At 38.5% G+C, this 27,699-nt stretch overlaps 1 protein-coding gene, 1 long non-coding RNA gene and 1 other non-coding gene across 7 annotated transcripts in view; 1 reads left to right on the forward strand and 2 right to left on the reverse strand.

The window, feature by feature from the left end:
* Positions 1–27,699, forward strand: part of LOC126297526 (mitogen-activated protein kinase kinase kinase 1-like) — a 159,097-nt gene that overhangs the window by 86,892 nt on the left and 44,506 nt on the right. For all 5 annotated transcript variants that reach the window (XM_049988431.1, XM_049988432.1, XM_049988433.1 and 2 more), the window contains 3 exons: positions 4,526–4,641; positions 16,572–16,813; positions 21,512–21,715. In XM_049988431.1, the coding sequence (XP_049844388.1) occupies positions 4,526–4,641; positions 16,572–16,813; positions 21,512–21,715 (562 nt within the window). The remainder of the gene's footprint in view (positions 1–4,525; positions 4,642–16,571; positions 16,814–21,511; positions 21,716–27,699) is intronic.
* Positions 1–27,699, reverse strand: part of LOC126297530 (uncharacterized) — an 84,201-nt gene that overhangs the window by 36,823 nt on the left and 19,679 nt on the right. The window lies entirely within an intron of this gene.
* Trnat-agu (transfer RNA threonine (anticodon AGU)) lies at positions 15,951–16,022 on the reverse strand. Its single transcript has one exon. It is a non-coding gene; the product is annotated as a tRNA-Thr (tRNA).

Raw genomic sequence — 27,699 nt, forward strand, 5'->3', positions numbered from 1 at the left:
TTTTGTTTTTCATAGTATGAATTTTGTGTGAGCTATGGTCTATTTGTAATGAGGTCCATATTGTTTCTGACAACTTTGTGTGTCTTCATGGTGGTCAAATTATCTTGCTTCATATTTCAGAAAATTGTATGCAGAATGAAAATTGTGTTCAAGTTTAATAGAGAAGCAGAAATGTAGAATGAAGTAATGAGAATTAACTTCAAATGAAAATTATTTAGAAGCTAATGAGCTCTTGTCTAAACAAATAAATGCACAGTATAGATGGTACTGAAGTATAATTAGTAAGATGAAAAATGAAAATAAAAAAATAGTTGGAACTTTAGAGGTAAAGAATTATTTGGTATTTGAGAGGACAGGGTGGGGGACTGGACCCACCGAAAGCAGAGAAGAGTGGGTTGAGGAAATCAGTGAGACGAGTTAAATGAGGATGCCATTTGTGGTTTAATTTGTGGCATACAAGAGATGCCCTTCAACTTCGATGCAGTATTACTTGAGCAATCATCTAAATGATCCTTATTTTAGAAGAAAGTACTTGATTGCTGTTTCTTCTTGAATATAATATTGTAGTGGTCATGCTCATGTACACTGTTGAGTCACATTAATGTGACCACCTGTCAAAAACCTGAATAACCACCTTTTGTGGTGTGCACCACTGCAAGACATGCAGGAAGCAAATAAGTGATGTTCTGGAAGGTACTGTCAGGGATGTAGAGCCACGCCGAATACAGTGCTGTGGCCAGCTGCACTAGGTATCTTGGTTGAGGATTCATGGCGTGGATAACCTGATCGAGGTGGTCCCACAGATTCTTGATTGGGTTTAAATATGGGGAATTTGTTGGCCAGAGGAGTAGGATAAACTCATCCTGGCATTCTTCGAACAACAAACATGCATTGCAAGTCATTTAACATGTTGCATTGTCATGCAAGTAGATGTGATTGAGCCAATAAAAAAACAAACTGTATGTAGGTGTGGACATGGTCACCCAAGGATAGATGCTTACTTGTGTTGATCCATTGTGCCTTCCAGAATGGTGAGATTAACCAGGGAGTGGCATGAAAAAATTCTCCGTACCGTAACACTCCTCCCTCCAGCCTGGACCCTTTGCCTTCAGACATTTCATGCCATACACGCCAGCAGCCATCTCCGTGTTGGAGCATAAAATGTGATTCATCTGAAAAGACCACCTGTCGCTATTCACTGGACATCTAGCTGTGGTATTAGCATGCAAATTCCTGCCTTCATCGCCAGTGAACAGCAGTCAGCATGGGTGCATGAACCAGGCACCTGCTTTGGAGATCCATACACAGCAGTGTTCACTGAACTGTTATTGAGGAGACACTGTTGGTAGCCCCTTGGTTCATATAGGTGGTCAGTTGCTCAACAGTTGCATGTCTATTTCTCTGTGCACATATCTGCAGCCATTGTTCACCACTGTCATTTGTGGCCTGTTGTGCACCACAGTTGCCTCACTGCTGGTTTTGGATAGGACAGTTTTGTCATGCATGGCTATTTTAACCACAGCGGCATGCAAACAGTGTACAAAGTTAGAGCCAATGATCGTGCCCTTTTGGACGTCACATGAATTGCTCCATTTCTGTATTACAACAATGACTGCATTGTTTTCAGTGTCCCTCTGGCACTCTATATACCCTCCACTGCTAGTACTGACACCTGCCGTCTGTGAATGGTTGTTGTACATTGATGTCAAACGTAGACAGCAGTCTCATTATTGTGACTGGACTGTGTACAGATGCTGAACAGTATTTTCACATAAGCCAGTATGTAAGGCAGGGTGTTGTACTTTGGTATACATTGCCAGACATTTGCCTTCAACCAACCCTGTATTAGAATAAGATATTTTCTTATTCCATTGTTAAATGATGCAGTCCATTTCAGAAATTACAAAAAATTGAAAATTAAGTTCTTTTTCAAATGTGAAAATGTGCTCCAAGGTAAAAAACAGTCATGTACCTAGGAACAATCATTCAATTGAAATTAAGAGTGTTGCAATCGATAAAATCTTGTCAGTACTGTATTTATTTGTCTGTCTGTTACATTATTACTCTACTATGCACCAATTATTACTGGTGTGTAGTAGAATAATAACGTACTGATTATGTATTGATTATAATCAGTAAGTGAAATAAAATTAAGCCGAAGTAGTATCAAAAACCATTTACAAGTTAAATATATTTTGAAATAGAAGCTATTAGAAATGAAGACAAACATCCATTTTCAAGGTAGGGAAAATTGTTAAGCCATCAAAGAAACTGTTCATTTGCAAGTATCACATGTTCCATGGTAAAAGACCTCCTTCTGTTTCAAGGTACAAGACTGTGCATGACCGACCAAGTATGGCTTAAATGTCCATATGTTATATAAATAATTCTAAAAATATGTAGCCTTTTACTCAGCATAAAATTATGTACCTGGTGAATGAGCAATATATTCTGTATAGCTTTAATATATGATACAGCACTTAAATGTGTAGGACACACAGTATTTACAAGTGCTGCGCAAAACACAACTTCATGTCTAGCAACAACAAAAACATTAGAAAATCACAGCAACTGCTTATGACAGTCCCTAGCATGCATTCCTTCATGTGATTTTAAAATCAGTCCCTAGTGTGAAGAACTGACCAAAAAAACATCCTATTTAATATTTAGAGAAATTTTTCCAATGGTGCCTGATTCCCAACTTATCATACACCAAAAATATATGTAATAAGAAACTTTGTTTATTCCAAGGTACATTATTCTCTAGGTACAACATTCTCCCCTAATTTATGATTCACGTGTTTCTGCTGGTTATGTATTCAGTGCTGTGAGTTATACTGATAGACTGTATGAGGTAAGTAACATTACAGTGAGTGATGGAAATGTGTTCCAAACAAAGGTGGAGGGAATGGGCACTCATGCTAATGCACTCAAAGGGCGACTTTCTGTGGATAAATCAATAGTTACAAAGAATTTGTGTACCTTTAAGGGTAAACAGAAATTTTTAATAATGTTGTAAGATGAGTGTGGGGAACTGTTGATTTTATCTCATGGTTTGCTCTTAGATAAAGGGGATTGCTCAACAATAATTACTAGTTGTGTTCCATGACAATTGTCATTGCAGTGCTATCATGAGAGCATAACCTGATAAGAGATTTAGCATCAGAACTATTTCGTTTTCAGGGAAGGAGATTCCATATTCTTAGAAGCTCTTGAGTAAGTTTTCAGATCTTTAAACTGCCAAAAAGAAAAAAGAACACATATTTAGTGGCACATACCTCAGCAACTTTGATTTTTCTTATGAGTATGTTGCACCCTTTGCCTCATCAGCAGGAAACTTTTAATACAGCTAGTTTGGTAATAGGCATGAAAAGCAATTAAAATAAGACAAAAGTAATATACATAATAAACTAATAAAAATAAAAGTGTACAGATTAATAATGAAGTCAAAGAAGCAGTGGATCAGTTTTTCTGTTTATAACTGTTTATGACTGCATGGACAGCAAAAGATATAAATAGAACAATACAAATGGCATAGAGTGCTGGTAAACTAAAGAGAATTTTCAAACTTCAACTTCAGACATCTCTAGAATGGAAAGGTCTCAATATGTCTTATCAGTTTTTTACTTACATCAGTGACACCTGAAATTTTAATACGACAAGCATTCAGAGAATGAGTGTTTCTCAGCAAACAGTGAACACTCATATGTTGGGAACAGTGTAATGAAGACTTATATGTTGGGAACAGTGTGTAATGGAAAATGTAATGCAAGTGAAACTGAGGTGGGTGGGACTTGTAACCTATTGGATAGGTGGTAGATGGTCCAAGGACTCCCAAGAGATCACAAAAGATCTAGTGGAGAGAGGAGTCTTTGTCCACAGTCTGTATCAAGTGTCTGATGATGAAGCTGATAAGTGATAATTGTCAGAAATGGAATCAGCTGTTTGCTTCTGCTACTTTTCCATCCTCTTGAATTAGAAAGACAAAATTTTTACTTTAATACGATTGTAAGTGAACGTGTATTGTATGTAGCCCAGCAGTTACATTAAACAAGGACCTCAGGGTGGCTGAGCGGTTCTTGGCACTACAGTCTGGGACTGGGTGACCGCTATGGTCGCAGGTTCGAATCCTGCCTCGGGCATGGATGTGTGTGGTGTCCTTAGGTTAGTTAGGTTTAAGTAGTTCTAAGTTATAGGGGAGCAGTTAAGTCCCATAGTGTTCAGAGCCATTTGAACCATTTTGTTAGTAAAAGATGACAGATGTGCAATGCCTGTAAATTAGGTGAGACAGAAGAGGTAGGCGTGTGTGCGGGGGGGGGGGGGGGGGGGGGGTGGATGTGGTTTTGTAAAATAATCAGATAGTGCATTTTAAGACCTATTGTACTCTATAAAAGTTATTATAAGTGTCATTACAGTTATAAGATGTTAAACACTAAATATAAGGTATTGTCAAAGTAGATGTTAGTTGTCAACTGATTTAATGATTTTATCTGGTAAATCCTAATGTCATATAATTTATTCCTAGAACTAGAGAAGATGAAAAGTGTCCCATATGTTTATTGGAGATGACAGATGGGGAGAGCCTTGTGGAATGTAACAGTGGCTGCCATAACAAGCTGCATCATCACTGCATGGCAGTTTGTAAGTTTCATTTGCTTATGCACTTACTATCAATTTTAATGCAATAACAAAAATGTGTAAGAGAAATTATAATAACACACAGAAATTTACATGCATGTCAAGAATGCAAACCCGGAAATTGTTAAAAACAAACAAAATTGTGCACAATAATAGAAGATTGTAGATGAAGTGTAAGTAAAGACAATCACTCAAATTGTTCAGGAACAGATGAGGATTAAATAAGTGCATAAAGAAGAAGTTGAATACATTGTAGCTGACTTTTTATGAAATTGCATACTGCTTGAGAACAGACAAACAACACGACACAAACTCATTCACTTTGCACTATAGACTAGGAGTGTTTGTCTAGTGCAAAGTGGGTTTGGTGACTGTGGAAGAGATGATGGCTAAGGAGAAGGATGTCCATTAGGAGAGGAAGTTGGGATAATGAGGGCTGATGTAGCTCAAGCAGATGCATACAAAGATTTATTTTTGTGTAAAAAGTGAAAAGGGAGAAAAAGGAGAGAGGGGGGGGGGGCGGAGAGAATTTCCCAAAGCACAAGAAAGCTGCCGTGAAAATTATGTGGTGCAGGGTACATTAATACAATTCATAATGAGGGGCAGAAAGCTAGTAGAGAGAGAAGAGAGGGGTTGGGAAATGGGGAGAAAACTGATACGAAAGTAGATGAAGAATAGGATGCTTTTTGAGATTGAGACAAGGAGGATTGCAGTATTGCAGAACCATAGAAAGTATTGTTAGGACCGTTCATGCTTGTGCAAGGCGGACAAGAAGATCCATATAGCATGAGTTGTGAAGAAGACATTGAAGTTGACCCTGTTATGTTGGGCAGTATGTTTTGCAGCTGACTAGCCAAACTTATCCTTAATTTTCACTGGTGAATGACCACTCACAAATATGGATGGCTGGTTGGTCACACCCACGTAACAGTTGTCTGCTTTCACAGCAGGCCCTGCTTCTATAGAATACACGAGTTATATAGGACTGAAGTACGATGAGCAGGGTGGCTACAGGGGGCAGATCTTGAACCTGAGGCTCCCAAATATATGGCACTCAAGTGGCAAAGAATTAGAACTGGGACTGACATAATGACAAAGATATATTAGAGATTTGGTGGGCAACAGAAAACCACTTTGTTTTGGATTAAGTTAGAAAAATTTTGGGTATGACATTCTTCATTTCATAACTCAGTGAAAGATGGACACATAGGTGTGACCATAAACAAACTGTCCACTTTTGTGAATGTCCATTGCAAAACTGTTCACAAGGGTATGCTTGACCACCTGGTTGTAGAACATTCTGTTCATCACAACATGGTCATATTCAGCAATTGCTTCACAAACTGTGCCAGGTGGATCTGTAACTACAACTACTTTAGTGGACTTGAGTGATGAGTTTGTGTAGAATTTAGTGCCATATCTGTGTTGTTGTTGTTGTTGTTGGTGGTGGTGGTGGTGGTGGTGGTGGTGGTGGTGGTGGTTGTGCTGTTGCTGCTGCTGCTGCTGCTGCTGCTGCTGCTGCTGCTGATGATGATGATGATAGAGAAACGGCAAGGTGAATTCTGTGCTATCACATAACATACTTCTATATTAAACAGCACCAAAGCGGTTGCCAAGCGTTTTATCCAATTCTGCTGAACAGATTGAAAGCAATAGAGTTGCTTGTTCTCCCTTCATGGGACATGACTGAGATATGTCATCATAGTGACAGTCGTTACTAGAGTTAATAAAAGCCATCAAGAAGGCTAGGAGAGTAGTTTACCTCGGAAGAATAGATACAGAGTTGTTAGCCTCCCACTCAGACAACAGATGGACATCATTTAGTTCCAAGATGACACACGTAGAGGAATTCTTCCCGGTTTTGAATTGGCTAGTTTCAGATTAAACACAACCTTAAGAGTGTGCATCAGCAGCACTGACTACCAAGGCAGGTTGGAAGACTGAAGCCCATCGTGTGACACTGCCTTCTGAACTGCTTCTACTCTTGTCAAAACAGTCCCTTAAGATTGAAAACACCTCTGATCACAGGAGGCAAGACCGGAATTGCAGGAAGGTAGCACTCATTCAATGTTCTCTCGGGGGGTTTACGTTGTGTAACTCATTCCTCTGACTAAATGTCTTACAATAGTGTATCCACCAATCAAATGGATGCAGTTTGACATTTTTGTTACATACTGTCAAACAGGCTCTCTGATAAGTAATGAGCTTAACAAACCATATTATATAGGGAATTTCATGTTGATAAACCACTCCTCGCTAGTCAAAGATAAAAATTATTTATACTTTTTGTCACTGGTAATGATGGGTGTGGTATTGAGCCCACCATGCTCCCTTACAGATAGTATCAAGCAATTATATACACTGCAGACCATTAAACTGTAACACCATGAAGGCAGCGGGCAACAAACATCAAATTGGTGTGAAGTGTACATGTGCTTGGATATACAAATGATCAAGATTTCAGCACAACTGTGAAGTAGGTAGGAGTAACGCCATCTACATTCTGTACATTAGGAAAGATTTCTCATTCAGAAATCACTTTTGGATGTTGTTTATTTTTTTTTATAAAATCATATTATGCCTCATGCAAGAAAAAATGACTACCAGCATAGTGTCAGAATTGGGAAGTGGCAGTTTTTTTGGCCTATTGAAACTGCTGTTAGTGGTGTTCAGGATCTCATGACTATCACACAAATATGTATAAGTGGTTTCAGAAGGGCCATACTCAACATTGTGCAGGATCGTACAGCCACATCACATATCTTGAGTAAACAAAAATGGTCTCTTTTGCAGTGAGACCAATATCCACACAGGCAATGCGACGACATTGTTGTGGCTTCTCTTGATGTGGCAGCATAGAGAATGCTGTGTCCAGTGACAACACTAGACACAGGAATGGCACCATGAGATTGTTATAAATTCTAGTTTTGCGTACAATACCAAGATGGACATATCTGTGTGTGAAGACTCTGAGTAGAACAAATGCTGCCAGATTGCATTCATCAACATATGGGCCAAGCATGTGGTGTGAAAGTATGAGGTGCCTCTTGGTACACAACACAATCACCTTTATTTGGAAATTTGGTAATGCTGAGAGCAGCCAATACAGTTCTAAACATTTCTGATGTATTAACATTGGTGGCTGTGCCCCATTGTTGATATCTCCGTGACTTTAGACAAGATAACGCAAAACTGCATGTCATACATGTTGTCCTGACATACCTCAATACAGAAAGTGTTCAACTGTTCTGGCCATGATGTTTGCAAGATATTTATCTCAGTGGAAATATCTAGTCACGGGTTGATGATAGACTGGCTCGCCAACCACTATGATTGATGAATTCCTCCATAGAGTTGAAGTAGAATGGAATGACATACCCATATGTCATCCAAGCTCAGTTTGACTTGATGCCTAGTTAGGTCAGTGCCATTGTTACTGGCAGAGATGCCAGCTTTGAGTAATAAATTTCACCTTCTGTATAGCCCCAAGTCACCTACAAGTTTTAATGATATACTCTTCTTATTATTTTGTATATGCACAATATGCAAAATTTTTGTTGCCTCCCTTGATGATGTTGCAGTTGTAATGGGTAGATGGGTAGTTGTGTGTTTCCAAGTAATAACACAGTGTATTCCCATAAATGTCAACAAAAATATTGTGTCTATTGAAGTCGAAATTGAATCTAACTGTGAAGTTACCTGCTCACAAGTAACAGGCCTAGGTGAACCCAAGTTAATTAGCGGATGTTTTTACTGGGTATGTGGTTATGCTGTAACAATTTCAGAATAATTTAAAGAAAGCTTACTGTCAGTAGTGCAGAAATATTGAGACCATGCAGTATTAGTGTAGGTGACTTTAACCTACTGAGTATAGACCAAGGCATCTATGGGTCCGTTGTGTGAAATAGTTTTTTTACATCTTTTCTGAGAACTGTCTTGAGTATCTGTTTAGACAGCCCACATGCAGTGGAAATATTTTAGAACTTGTAACTACCAACAGGTCTAACCTTATCGACAGTGTCAGCATAGAGACAGAGGTTAGTGATCATGATGTCATCATAGTGACAATGTTTACCAGAGTTAAGCCATCAGGAAGACTACGAGTGTATTTTTGCTAGAAAGAATAGATAAGGAGTTGTTAGCCTCCCACTCGGACAACAAATGGACATCATTTAGTTCCAATATGACACACATTGAGGAATTATGTGCAGAGTTTAAATTGGTTGTAAATTGTGGTGTAGAGATGTATGTTCTGAGTAAATGGATTAAGGATGAGAAAGACCCATCATGATTTAATAACAAAATTTGGAAAATGCTGAATATGCAGAGACCGTTGCACTCGTGGCAACTCCCTCACTGACCAGTCTGGTGTGCCAATAGAAGATAGCAAAAGGAAAGCTGAAGTTTTAAATGTCACGTTTAAGAAATCATTCATGCAGGAGGATCATATAAACATACTGTCATTTGCTGTTCGTACAGACTCCCATATGGAGAACAGTAATAGATCCCCAGTGTAGAGAAGCAACGAAAGAGTTGAAAACAAATAAGTTGTCAGGTCCAGATGGAATCCCAATTTGATTTTACAGAGAGTACTCTGTGGCACTGGCCCCTTACTTAGCATGTATTTACCAGAACACTCTCACCCAGCACAAAGTCTCGAGTGACTAGAAAAATGTGCAGGCTACTTCTGCATATAAGAAAGGTAAAAGAATGGATCCACATAATTACAGAGCAATATTCTTAACATTGGTTTGCTGCAGAATTCTTCTGAATTTGAATATGATAAATTTCCATGGGACAGAAAATCTTCTGTCCACAAGTCAGCACAGATTTAGAAAGCATTACTCATGCAAAACTCAGCATGCCCTTTTTTTTTTTTTTTTTTTTTTTTTACGTGATATCCTGTGAACTATAGGTGAAGGCCAAGAGGCAGATTCTATATAAATTTCTGGAAAGTATTTGACATGGTGCTCACCTGCAGGCTGTTAACAAAGGTATGAGCATACAGATTAGGTTTCCAGACATGTGAGTGACTTGAAGGCTTCTCAAATAATAGAACACAGTACATTGTACTCGATGGTGAGTGCTCATCAGACACGAGAGTATAGTCAGGAATAATTTTTCCACATCACTAACAGCATAGCATAATTTTGTAAATATCTGTTTTTCCACCAGTTTTGTATAGGGAGTTTTTTGGATAAGTCAGTGCTTAATGATTCATTTTTTTCTCTTTTTATTTCCTTTGGACTGAAGTTTGTTAATTATAATACATAACTACCTTGACAAAGCGCTGCTACCTGTCAGTGTCAGTCACCTGCTGATGATAGGGAAGTCTTTTTTGTTGTATACTTGTATTTGTCTATACCTGTGTGTAGCATTTGGGTTATCCTTTAGTAACACTGTTACTCAAAACATATATACATGCCAGAATATCAAAATGAAAGAAATGTGTTTGCATAGCATTCTTATCTGAACATTTGATACCATTCTCTATACTTTCTTGTACAACACAAAATGAGTCTCATACGTCAGTTTGGTATGTACCAAACCACACCACCATTTGAAAAGCTAGGAAACCAATACACTATCCGATCAAAAGTATATGGACACCCCAATGAATTGTGGAATAGACAACCAGACGTTATGACAGGCTGGGTTCACCATTATAAAAGGAGGCGGGCAGTATTTTGTTGTCAGTAGAGAAGTAGTAACAGCAGAACAGGCTGTTGGGGAGCGCTCAGTGACTTTGAATATGGACTAGACATTGATTGTCATCTGAGTAACAAATTCATCAGAGACATTTAAACCTTTCTTAAGTTGCCCAAGTTGACTGTTGGTGATGTGGTTGTGATATGGGTAGGTGAAGGATCAATCTCAGCTGAACTGAGACCAGGTAGATCTGATGTACTGACAAATAGGGAACATCTAGCATTACAAAGGGTACTTGTAAAGAATCACATTAAATCAATGGTAGGAATGGTAGGAAGTGCTTCTAGCAATGCAGCTACCACAATGACTGCACATAGGAAGGTAAAAAAAAAAGAGGTACAATCGTTGACCAGCTCGTTATAAGCTCTCTTAACATTCCTTTAGTGTAGTTGATTCTAAATGATGCTTGAAGTGGTGTAAAGGCAATGCCACTTGACATTAGATGATGGGAAATGATTGATTTATGGTGAGTAACACGTTCACACCAGTGCTAAGAATTCTGTTTCTTCCTGTGGGGCAGTGTGAATTTTCTTGCTTTCCAGCAGCATTAGACTTTACTGACCCTGACCGTGGGTTGGCGGTCATACTATTTTAATATAGTGGCCCTTTATTTTGGAAGCGGCACAAGTCTATTCTTTTAAAGCAATAAGAGATCACATAAAATAATTTTACACTACATAAATTACAAATTATGTGATGTCTCATTTGTTCAGAATGCTCTCTCGTTGAAGGGTCACTTGGCTAATAGGTAATACGTAATACATCAGTGTATTACTGGTACCCTAAGTGGTACAGTTGAGCATGAGTACACGCTAACTTGAGCGTGTCACTCAATCACATTACACCCTGTGGCAATCCAATGGAAGGCCAATATGTGGAGAATGTTAACTGCCATCATGTGTAGTGCCAACAGTAAAGTACGAAGGTGGTGATGTTACAGTATAAGATTGTTTTTTGTGTTTGGGCATTGTCCCTTATTGGACTTAAGGAAATGTTAAATGTGGAAGGATATGGGCACATTTTACAGCATTGTAATCTGCATACAGCAGAGGAACAGTTCGGAGATTGTGATTGATTGTATCGTCATGGCAATGCACCGTGTCATAAAGCAGCATCTGTGAGGCAATGTTTTGTGGACATCATCATTTCTGAAATGGAGTAGTGTGCCCTGCCCAGAGTACTGACCTGAACCCAATGGAATACGATTGGAATGAATTGGAATGCCATCATCTCTCTGGGTCCCTGCATTTGGCAGCAGTACATTCTCTGGTTTCAGATTTTGAGAAATAATGGGCTGTCATTCCTCTACAGACATTCAGGCATCCAGTTGATGGGTGTGTCCCCAGCAGAGGTCAAGTCATCATAAAGGCAAAGGGTGACTACACCCCTTATTAATGTCCACTAATGGGTGCCCTAATATTTTTGATCGGACAGAGTATATACACTATTCTTAGTTAATCATGATAAAAATGTGGTCTTATTCAGCTTAACTCTCACACACTGAATATTAAGTTACTAGACAGCTGTGGTCTTCAGTATGTAGTCTATCCTGTGATCCCACGTAAGTCTCTTCATCTCCTCATAACTAGTGCAACCTACATCCATTCAAACTTGCTTACTGTAGTTAAGCCTTTGCACCCGCCACGCACATACTTCCCTCCATTACCATATTGACAATTTCATGATGCTTCAGGATATGTCCTATCAACTGATCCCTTCTGCCTTATTATTAAGTTGTCCAATCTACCCATCTAATCTTCAATATTCCTATGTTGCACCACATTTCAAAAACTTCTATTCTCTTCTTTTATGAACTGTTTATCATTTACATTTCACTCATATACAACGCTAAAGTACAGAACCACTTTTCTTGCTGATCGAACAGTCCACGGGTGTTCTGCTGGTCCATAGTGTCCAATGGGCACTGTGAACCAGCAGTGCCCCTGTGGACAGTTCATTCAAAAATTAAGCTGGGAGAAACTGAAGGCTCACTTTTCTTGCTATTAATCTGATGTAATTACATTTTACTGTAGACACACGAGTCTCATCTTTAACTTGGATAAAGATGGAGTGTTACTCCAATGTTGGAGAGCGTCAGTAGTACTGACGATTTAAGAAGGGGAAAATGGGCTGCAGGTGTCAATTGATGTGTGTGTTTGGGAGAGCATAGGACTAGGGTAGTACATGCAACAGTGGTAGCCACACTGCTACAGTGGTGTAGTGGTTAGTACATCTACCTAATAAGCAGTAGACTGGGTTCAGGTATTGGCTGTGGTACAAATTGCTTGAGCTTCTATCCTTATCAAAGATAAAGTTAAGACTCTTATGTCACATGTAATATGTAATTCCATCAGTTCAATAGATCTCACACATCTGAGGTACAGGCAGGATTTCACAGTTATATACAAATGTGGGTTGTGATTCCAATGTTAAGAGAGCCTTGGCAGTACTGGCGATTTGAGAAGGGGTAAATGAGCTGAAGGTGTGAACTGAAGTTTATGTTAGGGTGGGCATTGGACAAGGTTAGCCCCTGCAGCTGTGGTAGCCACAATGCTACGGTGATAATGCGGTGGTTAGCACATCTGCCAAGTAAGCAGGAGACCTAGGTTCAAGTCCCAGCTGAGACACAAATTTTAATTCATTGCTTCAGTTTCTATATGTATCTTGCTATTTCCAATATGCATTTTATATCCTGTGTACTTCAGCCATCATCAGCTATTTTGCTCCCATGATAGTGAAACTTGTCAATTGCTTTTGGTGTCTCATTTTCAGTTGTGATTCCCTCAGTTATGTTGCATTATCCTCAATTTACTTTTCTTGATGTTCATTTTACAACCTTATAGCAAGACTATCTATTTTGTACAACTGATCTTCCAAGTCCTTGGCTGTCTGACAGAACTACAGTACTATGGTTTCTGTATAAGTTGTCGATAGCCTTTAGATCCCTGCTACCTTCAGAATTTGAAAGTGTGTGTTCCTCTCAACTTTGTCAAAAGTGTTCTGTAAATTTACAAATGATATATATATATATATATATATATATATATATATATATATATATATGACAAAGTTGAGAGGAACACACACTTTCAAATTCTGAAGGTAGCAGGGATCTAAAGGCTATCGACAACTTATACAGAAACCATAGTACTGTAGTTCTGTCAGACAGCCAAGGACTTGGAAGATCAGTTGTACAAAATAGATAGTCTTGCTATAAGGTTGTAAAATGAACATCAAGAAAAAATATATATGTTTACATTTCTTCAGTTTATCTTCTAATATTAGTCATAAGATCTGCATTGCACAGTGTGTGCATATATTCCTCCAGGATCTAAACTGATCTCCCCCCCCCCCCCCCCCCAAAGTATTGACTTCAGTCTTTCCATTCTTCTGTAAATAATTCATGTCAGCAATTTTCAACCATGACTTATTAAACCTACAGTCCTCTAATACTCTCACCTGTCATTACCTGCTATCTTTCGAATTGGAATTATTACATTCTTCTTGAAACATTAGCGTATTTCCCCTCTATTGTATATCTTTTATAACAGGTGAAATAGTTTTGTCGTGGTACGCTCTCCCAAAGATCTCAGTAATTCTGAGGAAATGTCACCTATCTCTGGCACGCAGATGACGGTGTTCCCTTTGGCCTGCTTCACTTACTGTGTTTCATATTTTCTCCTTTTGTCCATCACATTGAATGTATAATATGTTAAATAAAGATTTCTACTGTGCCTTGCCTTTTTGCCTATTTGATCCTCTGCTGCCTTCACTATTTCACCTCTCAGAACTACTGTTTGTCTTCTGTTGTGTTTCTTTCCCTTGCCTCAGTCAATCATTGCATAGCACTCCTTTTCAAATTCTCAACAACCAGTTGTTCTTACCATGTATGTAGATCTCACCTCCTTAATTTCCTTTTTTTATCCTGTCCACAACCAATAAGTTACGGTCTGGGTCCACATCTGCATCTGGAAATGTGCAGTTTAAAACCTGGGTTCAAAATCTAACTTAGCATTATGTAAACTACCTGGAATCCTTTTGTTGTCTCCAGGTCTCTTCCATATATACAACCTTCTTTTATGTTTCTGACACCGAGTGTTAGCGATGGTTAAATTGTGCCCTGTGCAAAAGTCTGTCGGAGTGCTTCCCCTTTCACTCCTTTACTTCAGTAAATGCTCCCACAGTATTTTTCCTCATCTTCTTCTTCCTTTTCATATTGTAAAATTCCCAACACCATTAAATTTCCGTCTTCCTTAAGAATGTGAATAATTTCTTTTGTCTTACCAGACATACTCCAAGTTGTGGTTTTCTGGGCAGACTGTCTTTTGTAAAAAGATATTTATAGTACAGTCTGTAGAAAAAAAAAGAATTCATTTACTGTATAACTGTTATGTCTTTCGTGAATACTTCTTCAATCAGAAGTTTGTGGTCTACTTTGTGTCCCAAATTCAGATAAAATTTCGAACTTTTGATACTCCTCATTTACTTCATAACTTATGCTAATAATGCAGATGGGGAGCTCCTTTTAAAGTCACAAATCTACTTCTGAGTACATATAGATCTATATCTGTACTCTGCAAACCACTGTGAAATGCAAGGAAGAGGGTATGTTCTATAGTATCAGTTATTAGGGTTTCTTCTTGTTCCATTCACTTAGAGTTCAGGAAGAATGATTGATTGAATATCTCTGCATGTGTTGTAATTATTGTAATCTTTACCTCACGATTTCTATGTAAGTGATATGTAAGGAGTTGTAGTATATTCTTAGTCATCATTTAAAGCAGGTTCTTGAAATTTTGTTTGTAGACTTTCTCAGGATAGTCTATCTTAAAGAGTCTGACAGCTCAGTTTCTTTATTATCTCTGTGCCACTCTCTCACAGGTCAAATAAAGCTATGACAATTTGTGCTTCCCTCCTCTGCATATGTTCAGAATCCCCTGTTAGTCTTGTTTAGTGCAGATCCCATGCATCTGAGCAGTATTCTAGAATGGGTCACACAAGTGATTTGTAGACTAACCGCACTTCCCCAGTATTCTACCAATAAACCAAAGTCTATCATCTGCTTTACCCACAGCTGAGCTTATGTGATCATTCCTTTTCATATTCCTACGTGTTACACCCAAGTATTTGTACGAGTTGGCCAATTGTAACTGGTTACTATGTTTTTTGTTGTTGTTTTTTTTTTCATTTTGTTAAGTGCACAGTTTTGCATTTATGAACACTTAAAGCAAGTTGCCAATCTTTGCACAACTTTGAAATCTTATCAAGATCAGATTGAATACTTAACTTCTTTCAGACAGTACTTCATTGTAGATAACTGGATCATCTGCGAAAAGTTATGAGGTTGCTATTAATATTGTCTGCAAGGTCATTTAATATACAGCATGAACAACGAGGGTCCCAGCAAACTTCCCTGGGGCACACCCGCACTTTCTTATAGGTTTGTTATCATATTGACAAAGGGTTGGTGTACTGTTGCCTCATGTGACTAGAGATAATGTGTCTTATGAAGAATCGAATGAAGCAAATGGTTCCAGAGACCTTTTGAAGTCTGAAACATCTATAGTATATATATGCAGACTGAAGAGACAAATGAAAGTTTGTACCAAGGCTGGGATTCGAACCCGTGTCACCTGCTCACTAGGCAGACGCCCTAACCACTGTGCCACCCTGGCACAATGCCTTTTCATAGCCTTGTATAAATAAGCCTAATTAGTGTTAATTTTTTTTTTTTTTTGTAATTCCATAGTATTTTGATTTCTCCTGGAATGTGCTGAAATTTGATTTGGAACTTTTACTTATACCAAAAATTGTTTCAAGGTTGTGGTGATAGTATTTGCCAGATACTACACAATGAATAAGTGCAAAAATTGTGTAGCCTGCAACATTTCAAACTGAAATGTGTTACTTGTATTGTTTCACTGTAAAGAAATTCATATTGGGTCATTTCTTTAAGAGGATATCAAGCTGTGTAAATAAAGAATGTAAACAAACATTTAATTTAAAAAATAATTTTTAGATAATAAGAGAACAGTGTTCTACAGTTACATTATAAAACATAATTTATTGTTTTTCATTCTCCATGTTTAATCACCATTGCTTATGCACACTCTGAGGATCCAAAACAGGTGAACATGCCAAAGCAGCTGTTGTAACTATATAAATAGTATGTTTGGTCTCTATTTCCTTATGAATGCTAATTTTTGTGTTATTCTTTTTCACAGGGGCTGCTGAATGTGTCCAGCAAAGTGAAGCAGTACTTTGTCCACTGTGTCGTCATCCTTGGATGGAGAAATCTGTTCCCAATTTACAGGAAAATGTACTGTTATCTTCTGATCATAATTCCAAAAGGTCCAAAATGTCAAAAAACAAGGCTGTTAGAACATCATCAATGAACACAAAATTATCTGACACATCGAGTCCTATCCCACTTCAGCATATGAATATGGCAGCAGATTGGATTAAGGTGGGTTATTCCTTTAATGTGATGTTCTTACACTGAAGAATATAAAGTAGTTAATGGAGAAGAAAATATTGTCAGCAATTTGTTGGGAGAATCTTAAGAAAATGTAAATCATCTACAAAAATTGTTGCGCAGAAAACTCTTTTTCGTTTGATCTTGATAACTGTTTATTAGTTTGGGTTGTTACAAGATTGCTTTAGTAGAGGAGGTAAACCAGTCTGAAGAAGAGCAGCATGTTTTGTCACAATTTCAATTATTGAGTATGACGGCTCCACAGAGATGCTCATCCAGTTCTTCTTTCAAGTACTGCAAAAGAGGTTTCATATATCATGAAGAGGATTAGTTTTAACATTCTAAGAACCCAAGTGGCAAAGAAGATATATATGACTGTGGTCATAAAATCAGAGAAATTCTAGCTCATATAGAGGCTTATGGACAGTTGATCTTCCCATGCAGAACGTAAAGTGGGAAGCAATTGAGTTACCTTAAGTACGTCCTGCCACACTTCTGGAGGTTCCTTAAGGGACATTGTTGTAGATGTAAACAAAGATGACACTTACAGTGTATCACTTGACTTTGCCTAGATGCAGCACAGAATAACTCAAGTAGTATGGCTCCATTGGATTCACCATTGTGTTTTGAGCTGCAGCTGTGACTTAATGCTCCTTAACTGTCATAAGGACCTCTTCCAATCCAGAATCAAATTCCTTTAGCACCTGAAAGTGGTCCTCAGCATTAGCAGCTAAGTGCATGACTACATTGCAGGAAAGAGAAACCACATGTGATTAGCTGCAGTCCACAGCTCCACATTTAAAACTACTTCTCAGCTTAGTCTCTTCAAACCAGTTACGCAGGCAATGTAGGATTGTGGATTATAGTTCTGTATTGTAGAAACTTTGACGAGTGGACACTACATGGTGTATGGATACAAAAACAGATGGACCACAAACTACAAATTTCTCCATAGTGTATTCTACTAGGATCTACACAAGGACTAAGTTTGCAGATTAACTGTTGGATCAGGATACTACAAGACAACATTTACTGTGTCGACAGAAATGTTAAGACTGTATGATACACAAAGTGAACTGAAGCAGCCTCCAGGTTCACAATATGATACTTTTGCAGAAACCATGGGAAAAACAAAGTTTGTCTCTCCACTTCTGATATGGATGCATAATCCAAAAACAAAGCCAAGTTCGTCAAGAGCAAAGCACTGAATAAAAGCTGATATAATGAGTACAAGAATGGCCAGGTACAGTGCAGGGTCCAATCCAATAAACAGAATGGCATGATTGATAGTAGCTCATGCAGCAGACTATATTAGATTAAAATCAGTGCCTACTAGGACTTTTGCTGTGGGCAGCTTGGCCATGTGACATCCTACGTACACCTCTGGTTGTGATCACCAACGATGATCTGTAGTGCCTCTGAGCTGCGATCGATATTGGTTGTTGATGAGCGTATTAAATCCCCCCCCCTGCAATCGGCACACAGGGTCAAAAACGTATCAGCTTACGCCTGTGCTACCAGACAGACTGGTGAGATTACCTTTACTCAACTTCATACTACGATAGTAGATATAACTATATGTTCGTTGTTTATGTTACCTAACATTAAAGACATGTAAATTTGAAAAAAAGCATAAAACCGATATGAGTCTAAATAGAAATGGTGTCCTAATAAAGACAGCCAGAAAAATGCGTAATATCTACCAATATAAGAACAGGAACATCCCCAAATAGTAGCATTCTCTTCCTTACTGACTCTCCAACATTTGTTCTGCATTTTTGTGCAAAGAAAGGTGCAGTCAGGGCATCCAAAGCTCTTTTTCAAGTTAACATTTTTCTTGAGCCCAAGGATTGCATTCCATGCACTATGCCCATTTATCAAAGTTAATCTTCAGATAAACCACTGCAGAATGTGCATCCAGTGTCTTCTACTTCGCTGGCCGGAGTGGCCTAGCAGTTCTAGGTGCTATAGTCTGGAACCGCGCGACCGCTACGGTCACAGGTTCAAATCCTGCCTTGGGCATGGATGTGTGTGATGTCCTTAGGTTAGTTAGGTTTAAGTAGTTCTAAGTTCTAGGAGACTGATGACCTCAGGTGTTAAGTCCCATAGTGCTTAGAGCCATTTGTCTTCTACTTCAGACTGTACACTTGAAGCATTATTCTCATTTAAATTCGTATCAGATTTCCAGTGCCTAGAAGATTGCTTCCCATGTTTTTTCTCTCTCTCTCCTTTTTTTCCCAAGAACAAAACTTTTGTGGCTGTCTCCTTTGATTCTGCTATAGTGTTCTTTGAATTGTTTCAAACATTCCCTGTATGGAGACGATGTTAGCTACTGAACAGATTCAGAATGTGCTGTCAGTACTAGAGCTGGTGGCTCTTGGCTTGCTGAATTCGGGAGCTGGCCAGATACCCATTGGACTCACACCTCCTCTGTTGTTTGCATCTCATATTTCAAACTCGTGGGGTACTGCAAAGTCATTGTCTCTAAGTATGTGCCTGAACATGGGAAGTTTCCCATTTTCCAGAGGGCATTTATATCATTTTCCATTCTTACTGCTATCAAGTTGGCTGCTCCAAATAGCCTTGCTGCTCCAAATAGCCTTGCAATAAAAAATGAGAATAGTACTTGATGTGGGTTATTTCTCCACTAGGTTTCTGTTTCTTTGGGATAAAGCATTTTAAATGGTCCCATGAATTCCACACAAGAGACTGCATTTTACACGTGGAATGGTGTGATATATACTCAATGTGAACATGGATTTCTCTTGCTTTGTCTGCTACACACATGTGATACAATGCCCACCAAAAACAGGATCATCAGCAGATGGCTTCCCAAAGTTCACAAAAAGTCTACAGACTCAAGTTCCTTTTCTAAGTAAAGAATTTTTATCATTAGCAAAAGATGCAAAATAACCTACACTGCCCTTGGTCTGCTACTGTGTAAAGGTGTCTGTATTCTTCATCAAACTCAGCCATGTTGTAATTACCAAGTAATACATGAAACTGATCCAAGCAACATAACTACTGCTTTATTCCTAAACCTCAGAACAATAGAGGAAATAAGTCTCTCACTACTCCATACATAACAAGGTTCAGGACAACAGATGTGAGCGGTGAAAACTCAAAGAACCTGGAGAGTGTCAGTCAGTGCTGCTCCGCACGTATATATAGGCATGAGTCGCTGATAGATGGCGCACAGAGCGGTGGAGACTGCGCTGCGTCCATGCCTCCCACAGGCGGCCTTCAGGAGCCGGCCCACATTGACACAATATGCAGTCAATTCAAGAGCACAGACACAGTGACACCACACTTAGTGCACTCACACTCACATGCACTACTAGTAGCTTAGGCTACAGCACATATAAATAAACAGTTCACCAGCTAAAGATGATGGTGTAAACCATTGAAACGTGTAGTGGCAAAATAAAAAAGTGACTGTCACAGAAACTATTTTATTTGTGTCTATCAGCACACACATCCCTCATATTACCATCACTTACAGGCGAAATATGCAAACTTAATGATGTATGTCTATCCTGAGTATTGAGAATTCCGACAATTGTTTGCCTTTTATCGATATTGATGCTGGCGAGATATTGTACCTGGGAATTGCAAGACTTTCAAGAATGTTTTAATCTTTTGTGTAGTTTCAAGTCACTATTGTAATTTTTCATTCATTTTATGATTTTAGTATTATACTAATATGCCACACTAATTGGTAATTGCAGATGTGTTGACTTCATTGCTCTTGTTCCTCTTGCAATTACTGGTAAGATTTGACCGAAGTCTGTACAACAGGGCCATAGGTTCAAGTGGCTCTGAACACTATGGGACTTAACAAGGGCCATAGGGCTATTGTTGTTATGCAAATGTCCAATTGTTCTGTGGAATGGATATTTTATGGGATGTCAGAACCTCATCCCAAACAGTGGAAGTGAACTCCTGTGTGAATTACCACTGTTACTTTGCTTTGTAACATTACTGTAACAGGAGTCTGAACAACAGATGTAGACATACTAGAGCATTTATACGTACTCCAAAATACTGCATTGATAATGGCTAGGCATTAAATGAAATTTGGACTGGATCTGGTATAATAAAGCTAGAACGAAAATGATGAGTGATTATTGCTCTTTACCATTTTGAAAGCCAAAAAGAATCCCCATTCACTGTTGTGCATTCACTTTTGTTCACTTTGGTGAAAAAGGGCTTACGCCACCACCTCCATACCTGACTGTTGGCAATACCCAATTGACATCCAGTGACTAGTCCATGTTCAAAGTCACCGAGTTTCCTGACAGACCCATTCTGCTGTTAGTGCTTCTCTATGGACAACACAATACTCCCCGTCTCTTTTAAAATGGTGGGTCCACCTCATGTATGTAATTCCCCTTGCATTGCAATGTCTGGATACTTTTGATCAGATAGTGTATACATCTATTCTTGACAGAGAAACTGCTTTAAAATTTTGTATGGAAGTTCAATTCCGGTTTCTTTATTTGTGTCATTCACTGTGCTACTCCACTTGATAAGTAAATTGACATTCCTCTTCTGTCACCAATATCACTGTCATTTCTGATACCATTGATATATTTGTCATCTTTAAGAACAGAGTCCTAGTTGTCTTGAACACTTTAGCATAAAATAAATGCTGTTTAACTAAAGTGGCGTGAAACATTTTTGTTTTAGATACTGGGCTCAGATCTAGTAACTTTGCTGTACTCTCAAGATTGGAAACAGAGGGAGCGTGGCTTGCAGCTCTTGCAAGATGAACTTCATCGACAAGTTCAGCTTAGTAATGAAGAATGGCAACAAAAAGTTATTCGCTGTTGTGCAAAGATTTTAGCTATGCTTGTGGGAGATCCTATTTTCAAAGTTTATTCTACTTGTGTGGTGAGTATGTAAATAAGAATTGTAATATATGAGTTATGTTTCAACCAAACTGCTTTTTATTTCCCCATTTTAACTTAATTACTTTATTAATATAATAAGTTTCAAATATCTAGAGCACTATTCTATCACTTTTCGGGCATGCAGCCAGGATATTATTAATTCTTGTTTCGATATTTCGGCTGACAGTCCTACAGCCATTCTCAATGTGAGTTGTAGCTTGTCAAATTTCTGGATATAGAAAACCATCTCCTCCCCATAGAGGTCTGCCATGTGTTTCTTGAAGCATTCCTGCTGGGAAACACATCAGAAGTATTGTTTGAAATCTGTATGTGATGTTGCAGTGTATGAATACTGGGACATAAAGCAGGCAGATACATACATTGTCTTGAAGACTGAATATACACTGTTACTGTAATAATACAGCAATCTGTAGGATGTCATTGTGCAAATAATAGAAATAACAGGAACTGAGTAGCTCCCTTGGTGTAACTCACACACATTGACTGCTCCCTCACTATATACTGAAAGTATGGAGTTAATTAATAAACAAGGAGGAAAAAGGATGCATAAACACATATATTTATAGGGCAAAAGTGGCTCATTTCATAGACCAGATGTACTTCACTTAATTTTTGTAAAAATCATCTCTAATTGTTACTGTTAAAGTTGAAAATTAATTTATGAGGCTAAAAAATTTGGATGTACAAGTTCTTTTTGCACAGTTAAATTTTATGTTTTTAATATTTATGTGCATACTAGAATTCCACTTGAATTTTTCCTCCCCATCTGTTCCCACTATTAATCAGCATGGTTTCCCATCACATCACATTGCAGTTCTGTTAAATGTTTTATAGATGGTGACTTCACCATTTGGCAGACATCACTTTTGAAATAAGGTACCTGTGAAGAAGTAGCCTTCTGAATCAGTCAAAACTTTTCTCTTATTATTTTTATTTTTTATTTTATTGGAATTTTCTTCTATATGAAGATTTTTCTCCAACCTAACAAATACCAGGAAATTATTGCATCTGTTACATAAGATCTTAATTCATCACCTCAAGATGTCTCTGCAGGTGTTTTGATCTTGTTGCTCTGTGCCAATTCTTCCATTGTCAATTGTTATTTTTGGAGCCAAGTGGTCATAGGGCATCCTGTTCTCTGGTTCCCATTCCAGGATCATTTTCGGTACTCTGGCTTCCTCCATTCTTTTTACATGCCTGTACCATTGTAACTTCCTTCCATCCATCATGTCATGTCATGTAGTCTTTCTTACTTCCATTCTGTTTATTATTTCACTGTTTCTTATTTTCTCTTTTTTAGGAATTATTCCTGATCTTCTCCAGTCAATTTCTACTGCTTGCAGTTTTTTTAGATGTTTCATAGTAGTAGTCCAAGTCTCCACTCCATACATAACTATGCTCTCTAAAATCAATACTAGAGAGCAACTTTTCTCTTAACCTGAAAGAAATTGGAAGTTGTTCAGCTAAGCTAGGATATGTGGGCTATATAAGAATGAGTGTGCTTGGTCATGGCACAGACACGTAGCGAGGTGGTGCAGTAGGAAGACATTAAACTCATATTTGGGGAATAAAGGTTCATATTCTCATCCAACCGTCCAGATGTAGGTCTTCTGTGATTTCTCTAACTCTATTATGGAAAATATTATCGGTTCCTTCAAACTGACATTGCCAATTTCCTTCCCCAATCAAAGCTTGTGCTCCAACTCTGAGGATTTTATTGTTGATGGGATGTTAAACCCTGTTCCTCCTTCCTTTTATGGCACAGGTGCTGAGTCACAGCAGAAAAATCTGAATACAGACTTGATTCAAAGGCACCAAAAACTCAGTTTGTTTGATCATACAAACTTATGTTTCTCTGACAAACAGTCTCCTCTGTGCTTCTTGAAATATATTAGGTACAGTGTTCATTCCATAGGCCTATAGTGAGGTGATCCTCAAAGATGTGGAACATATGAGAAAAACAAAAGAACTGATGAACTAATGTTCCTTCCTCAAATTCTAAGTGTAGTAGTCCTGAAGGATGAGGAATAATTAAAAAAGTTTTATACATTTTCGTTTACAAATTAATACAAAAAATGTGTCACAAACATGTAAATGTTTAAAATATAAACTGCATGATAATTCATAGGCTATTCTAGCCAGATATCATCAAATATTTTGGATAAACAACACAATGGTTGGTATTCATAGAGCCATTAACACCTTGTTTTACATTCTTTCTCATGATAAGTGTTTCAGCCATGTGTGGAATTTCTTCTCTGCTATGGTTTTGTGTATTTGTAGTTGCCCACTATGAACAGCCTGGTTACTGTTATGGCTATTTGATACCTCTGCTGAACAAGGCTGTTTCTTAAGTTCAGGATTAAGCTAATTACTTCACTATTTATGTTCTCTCAGAATGAATATTTAAGAGCTATGCATTAAATAGCTTTTGTTATGACACACAGTCCTTGGAAAACATTATTTCAGAGAAAAGTAAACAATAGAACTTGCTAAACAACGGGAAAAAGTTGTAAAGGGAGGAGAGAAATGAAAATTATCTTAAACTGAAAAGAAAGATATGGATAGAGAAATATGAAATAGAACCCTTTTGTTGATGCCCATCTTTGGACAGTCTTATAAAAACCTTTTTTGTTTGTATGTGAACTCAGAAGTAGTGGGACTCAGATTGCTATCCAGCCATCCAGATGTTTTATAAAGTTTTTTAAATGATCTGGTTTCTTCCACATACTTGTCTAATGTGAGCCCATGTTCAGTTTCTAACAACCTTGTCATCAATGAGATGTTCTTACTCGTACTTACTTCACACATGACCAGAAATCATATTGATTTCCAATTTTGCCTTATTCCATTTCATGTGTTAAATGGTTTCCTTGAAGATGAATCAATCACATTAAAACTGCTCCTATCACTTGGACTAACATTTGATCAAAGACACTGAAATGAACAGTACTCAAGACTCTTTTTAGCACTTGTGAGTTAACAGCAATTTTATATCCTGGAGGATACGAGGGCTATGCAAAAAAGTTTTTATCAGAATGTGTGAAAAAAAAATTATTTGCAAAACAACATTTACAACTTTTCAAAATACTCTCCATTAGCATGTATACATTTTTCCATTCTCTGAAACCACTTAGAAAATGTGTCAATCCAAGCTTCTTTTGGGATGTCACTTAGTGCACTCTTGTACATCAATGGCCTCTTCGAGTGACGAAAACTGCTGCCCTCGAATTTTTTCCTTAGTCTTCGGGAACAGAAAGAAGTCACAGGGGGCCAGGTCAGGCGAGTAGGGGGGATGGGGTAACACTCACACTTTTTCCTTCTCCAGAAAGTCCATTGTTCAGCCCTGTGCGCAAATGCATTGTTGTGATGCAGCAGAAAGTGCCCACTCTTGGACTTTGGATGCTGTGGCTTCCATGTGGCCATGACTTCTGGAAGACAATTGTTCACGTAACATTCAGCATTGACTGTACGATGTGTCCAAGGTCACAGAGGTGAGATGCTCGATTTCTGTGGAAAAAGTTGCTACCATCTTTTTTCCAGAGTTCTGACTTCGTCGAACTTTTGTGGGTGGTTCCTCCCCTGGAGAGCACCACACAGAAGACTGTCTCTTCGTTTCAGGGTCATAATGGTAGACCCACGTTTCATCACCTGTGACAATATTGTAGGTGTCTTGGGACTTCCCTCCATTGAATTTTTCGAGCATGAAACGACACCAGTCCATTCTCGCCTCCTTTTGGCTTTCTATCAGGGAAAGTGGCCCCAACGGGCACATCTCTTAATAAGGCCTAAGTGAATATGAATGATGGTCTGCGCTGCTGTTGATCCAAAATTTAGGGTCCCTTCAATGTTGCAAAATGTAAGATGTGGATCTTCTTTGATCATTTCCCTCAGAGCATCAATATTTTCAGGAGTCACAGCTGTTGCTGGCCGACTGGGATGAGGTTCATCTTCAACTGACTGCTAACCACTAGAAAACTCACGAAACCAATTTCCAACTGTGGCACTAGAAGAGGAAGCTTTAGCAAAAACAGCAAAGAAGAATGGCATTCTTCAGCACTTAAACCATTTTTATAATCATAAAAAATCATGGCACGGAAGTCACAGCGCGACAGCTCCATTCTGCGCCGTCTTTGACTCAGCACTGCCTGTGCTTTCTTACCGCACTGTGGGGGGATCACCACTAGCCAGGGGCAGCACACGCACAACCCAAGGTCGAAAAACATTGCTCTTTTGAATGAAAACAACCCCACTGTCCTCTGCCTTATGGTTTACGGGCTGCTGAAAACTTTCGGCAAAGCCCGCGTATCCTCACCATGGATATATTGGAATGAAAAGCACATCTGATTGCAATTGTTTATAAAATAGAAGTTCCACAACTACACTTCATTCTACTTAGCTTATGTACTGTACATTGTCTGACAAAAAAAGTGAAGTAACTAGAAGAAGAGAAGGAAATGAACAGAAACATGATGGGTTGAGGAGGTATGTGATGTTACCTCAGTGATTAAGAAATCGAGTCAAATGTACTAGGAACTTAGCAATATGAGCTTGCTTATCAGTATGATGTCACACCTCTTCTGGCCCTGATGCATGTACTGATTTGGTTTGGAATAGTGTCACAAAGCTGTTGCATCCTCTCCTTATCTACATACATACTCTGCAAGCATGGTGGAGGGTACCACATACCACTACATGTCATTTCGTTTTCTGTTTCACTCTGATATAACACAAGGGGAAATGACTCTATGAGCCTCCATATGAAGCCCTGATTTCTTTCATCTTGTCTTCATGGTCCTTACGCAAAATGTACATTGGCAGCAGTAGAATTAATCTACAGTCAGCATCAAATGGTGGTTCTTTAAATTTCTGCAACAGTGCCTTGAGAAAAGAGTGTCTTCCTCTCTCCACGGATTCCCATTTGAGTTCATGAAGCATTTATGTAATATTTGCATGCTGATCTGACCTACTGGTAACAAATCGAGCTAAATGCCTCTGAATTGATTCAATGTCTTCCTTCAGTCCAACCTGGGGGGCCTCCCAAACACTTGTGCATTACTCAAGAATGAGTTGCACTAGCATTCTATACACCGTCTTCTTCATAGATGAGCTACACTTTCCCAAAATTCTCCCAATAAAATTAAGTCAAGCATTCGCTTTCATGATTACGAAACTCACACGCCATTCCATTTCACATCGTATTGCAACATTATGCATCGATATTTAATCATTTTGACTGTGCAAGCAGCACATTACTATTGCTGTACTTGAAAATTACAGATGGTTTTTCCTACTCATCCGCAATAAACTGCAGTTAGTGCAAGCTGCTGTTCATCACACCAACTAGAAAACCCCTCAACTCATTTTGTATCCCGTTACAGTCATTCAAGGATGACACATTCTTGTACTGCTGTGTCGTAAGCAAACAACTGTAAATTGGTGTTCACTGAGTATGCGGGATCATTTATGTATATAGAGTATAGCAGCAGTCCTATCCCACTTTCCTGGGGAACTCCTGATGAAATCCTTATCTGTGATGAACACTTGCCATTGAGGAAAACATAATGGGTTCTATTACTGAAAAAGTCTTTGAGCCACTCATATATCTGGGAACCCAATCCATGTGCTTGGACCTTTTTCAACAGTCTGCACTGAGGAACCATGTCAAACTCTTTTTAGAAATATGACATCTACCTGTTGCCCTCTGTCCATGGTTTACAGTATATCATGTGACAAAAGGGTGAGCAGTGCTTTCTAAATCAATGCTGATTTCTTGACAGAAGCTTTTCTGTCTCAAGAAAATGTATTATATTAAAACTCGGTATGTGTTCAGGAATTCTGCAACAGACTAATGTTAATGATATTGGTCTGTAATTATGTGGGGGGTCTTTTCTTTTATCTTTCTTCACCTGAACTTTTTTTCCAGTCATTTGGGACTTTGTCCTGGATGAGAGATTCATGATA

Source organism: Schistocerca gregaria, chromosome X (genome assembly GCF_023897955.1).
Source record: "Schistocerca gregaria isolate iqSchGreg1 chromosome X, iqSchGreg1.2, whole genome shotgun sequence".
Lineage (NCBI taxonomy): Eukaryota > Metazoa > Arthropoda > Insecta > Orthoptera > Acrididae > Schistocerca > Schistocerca gregaria.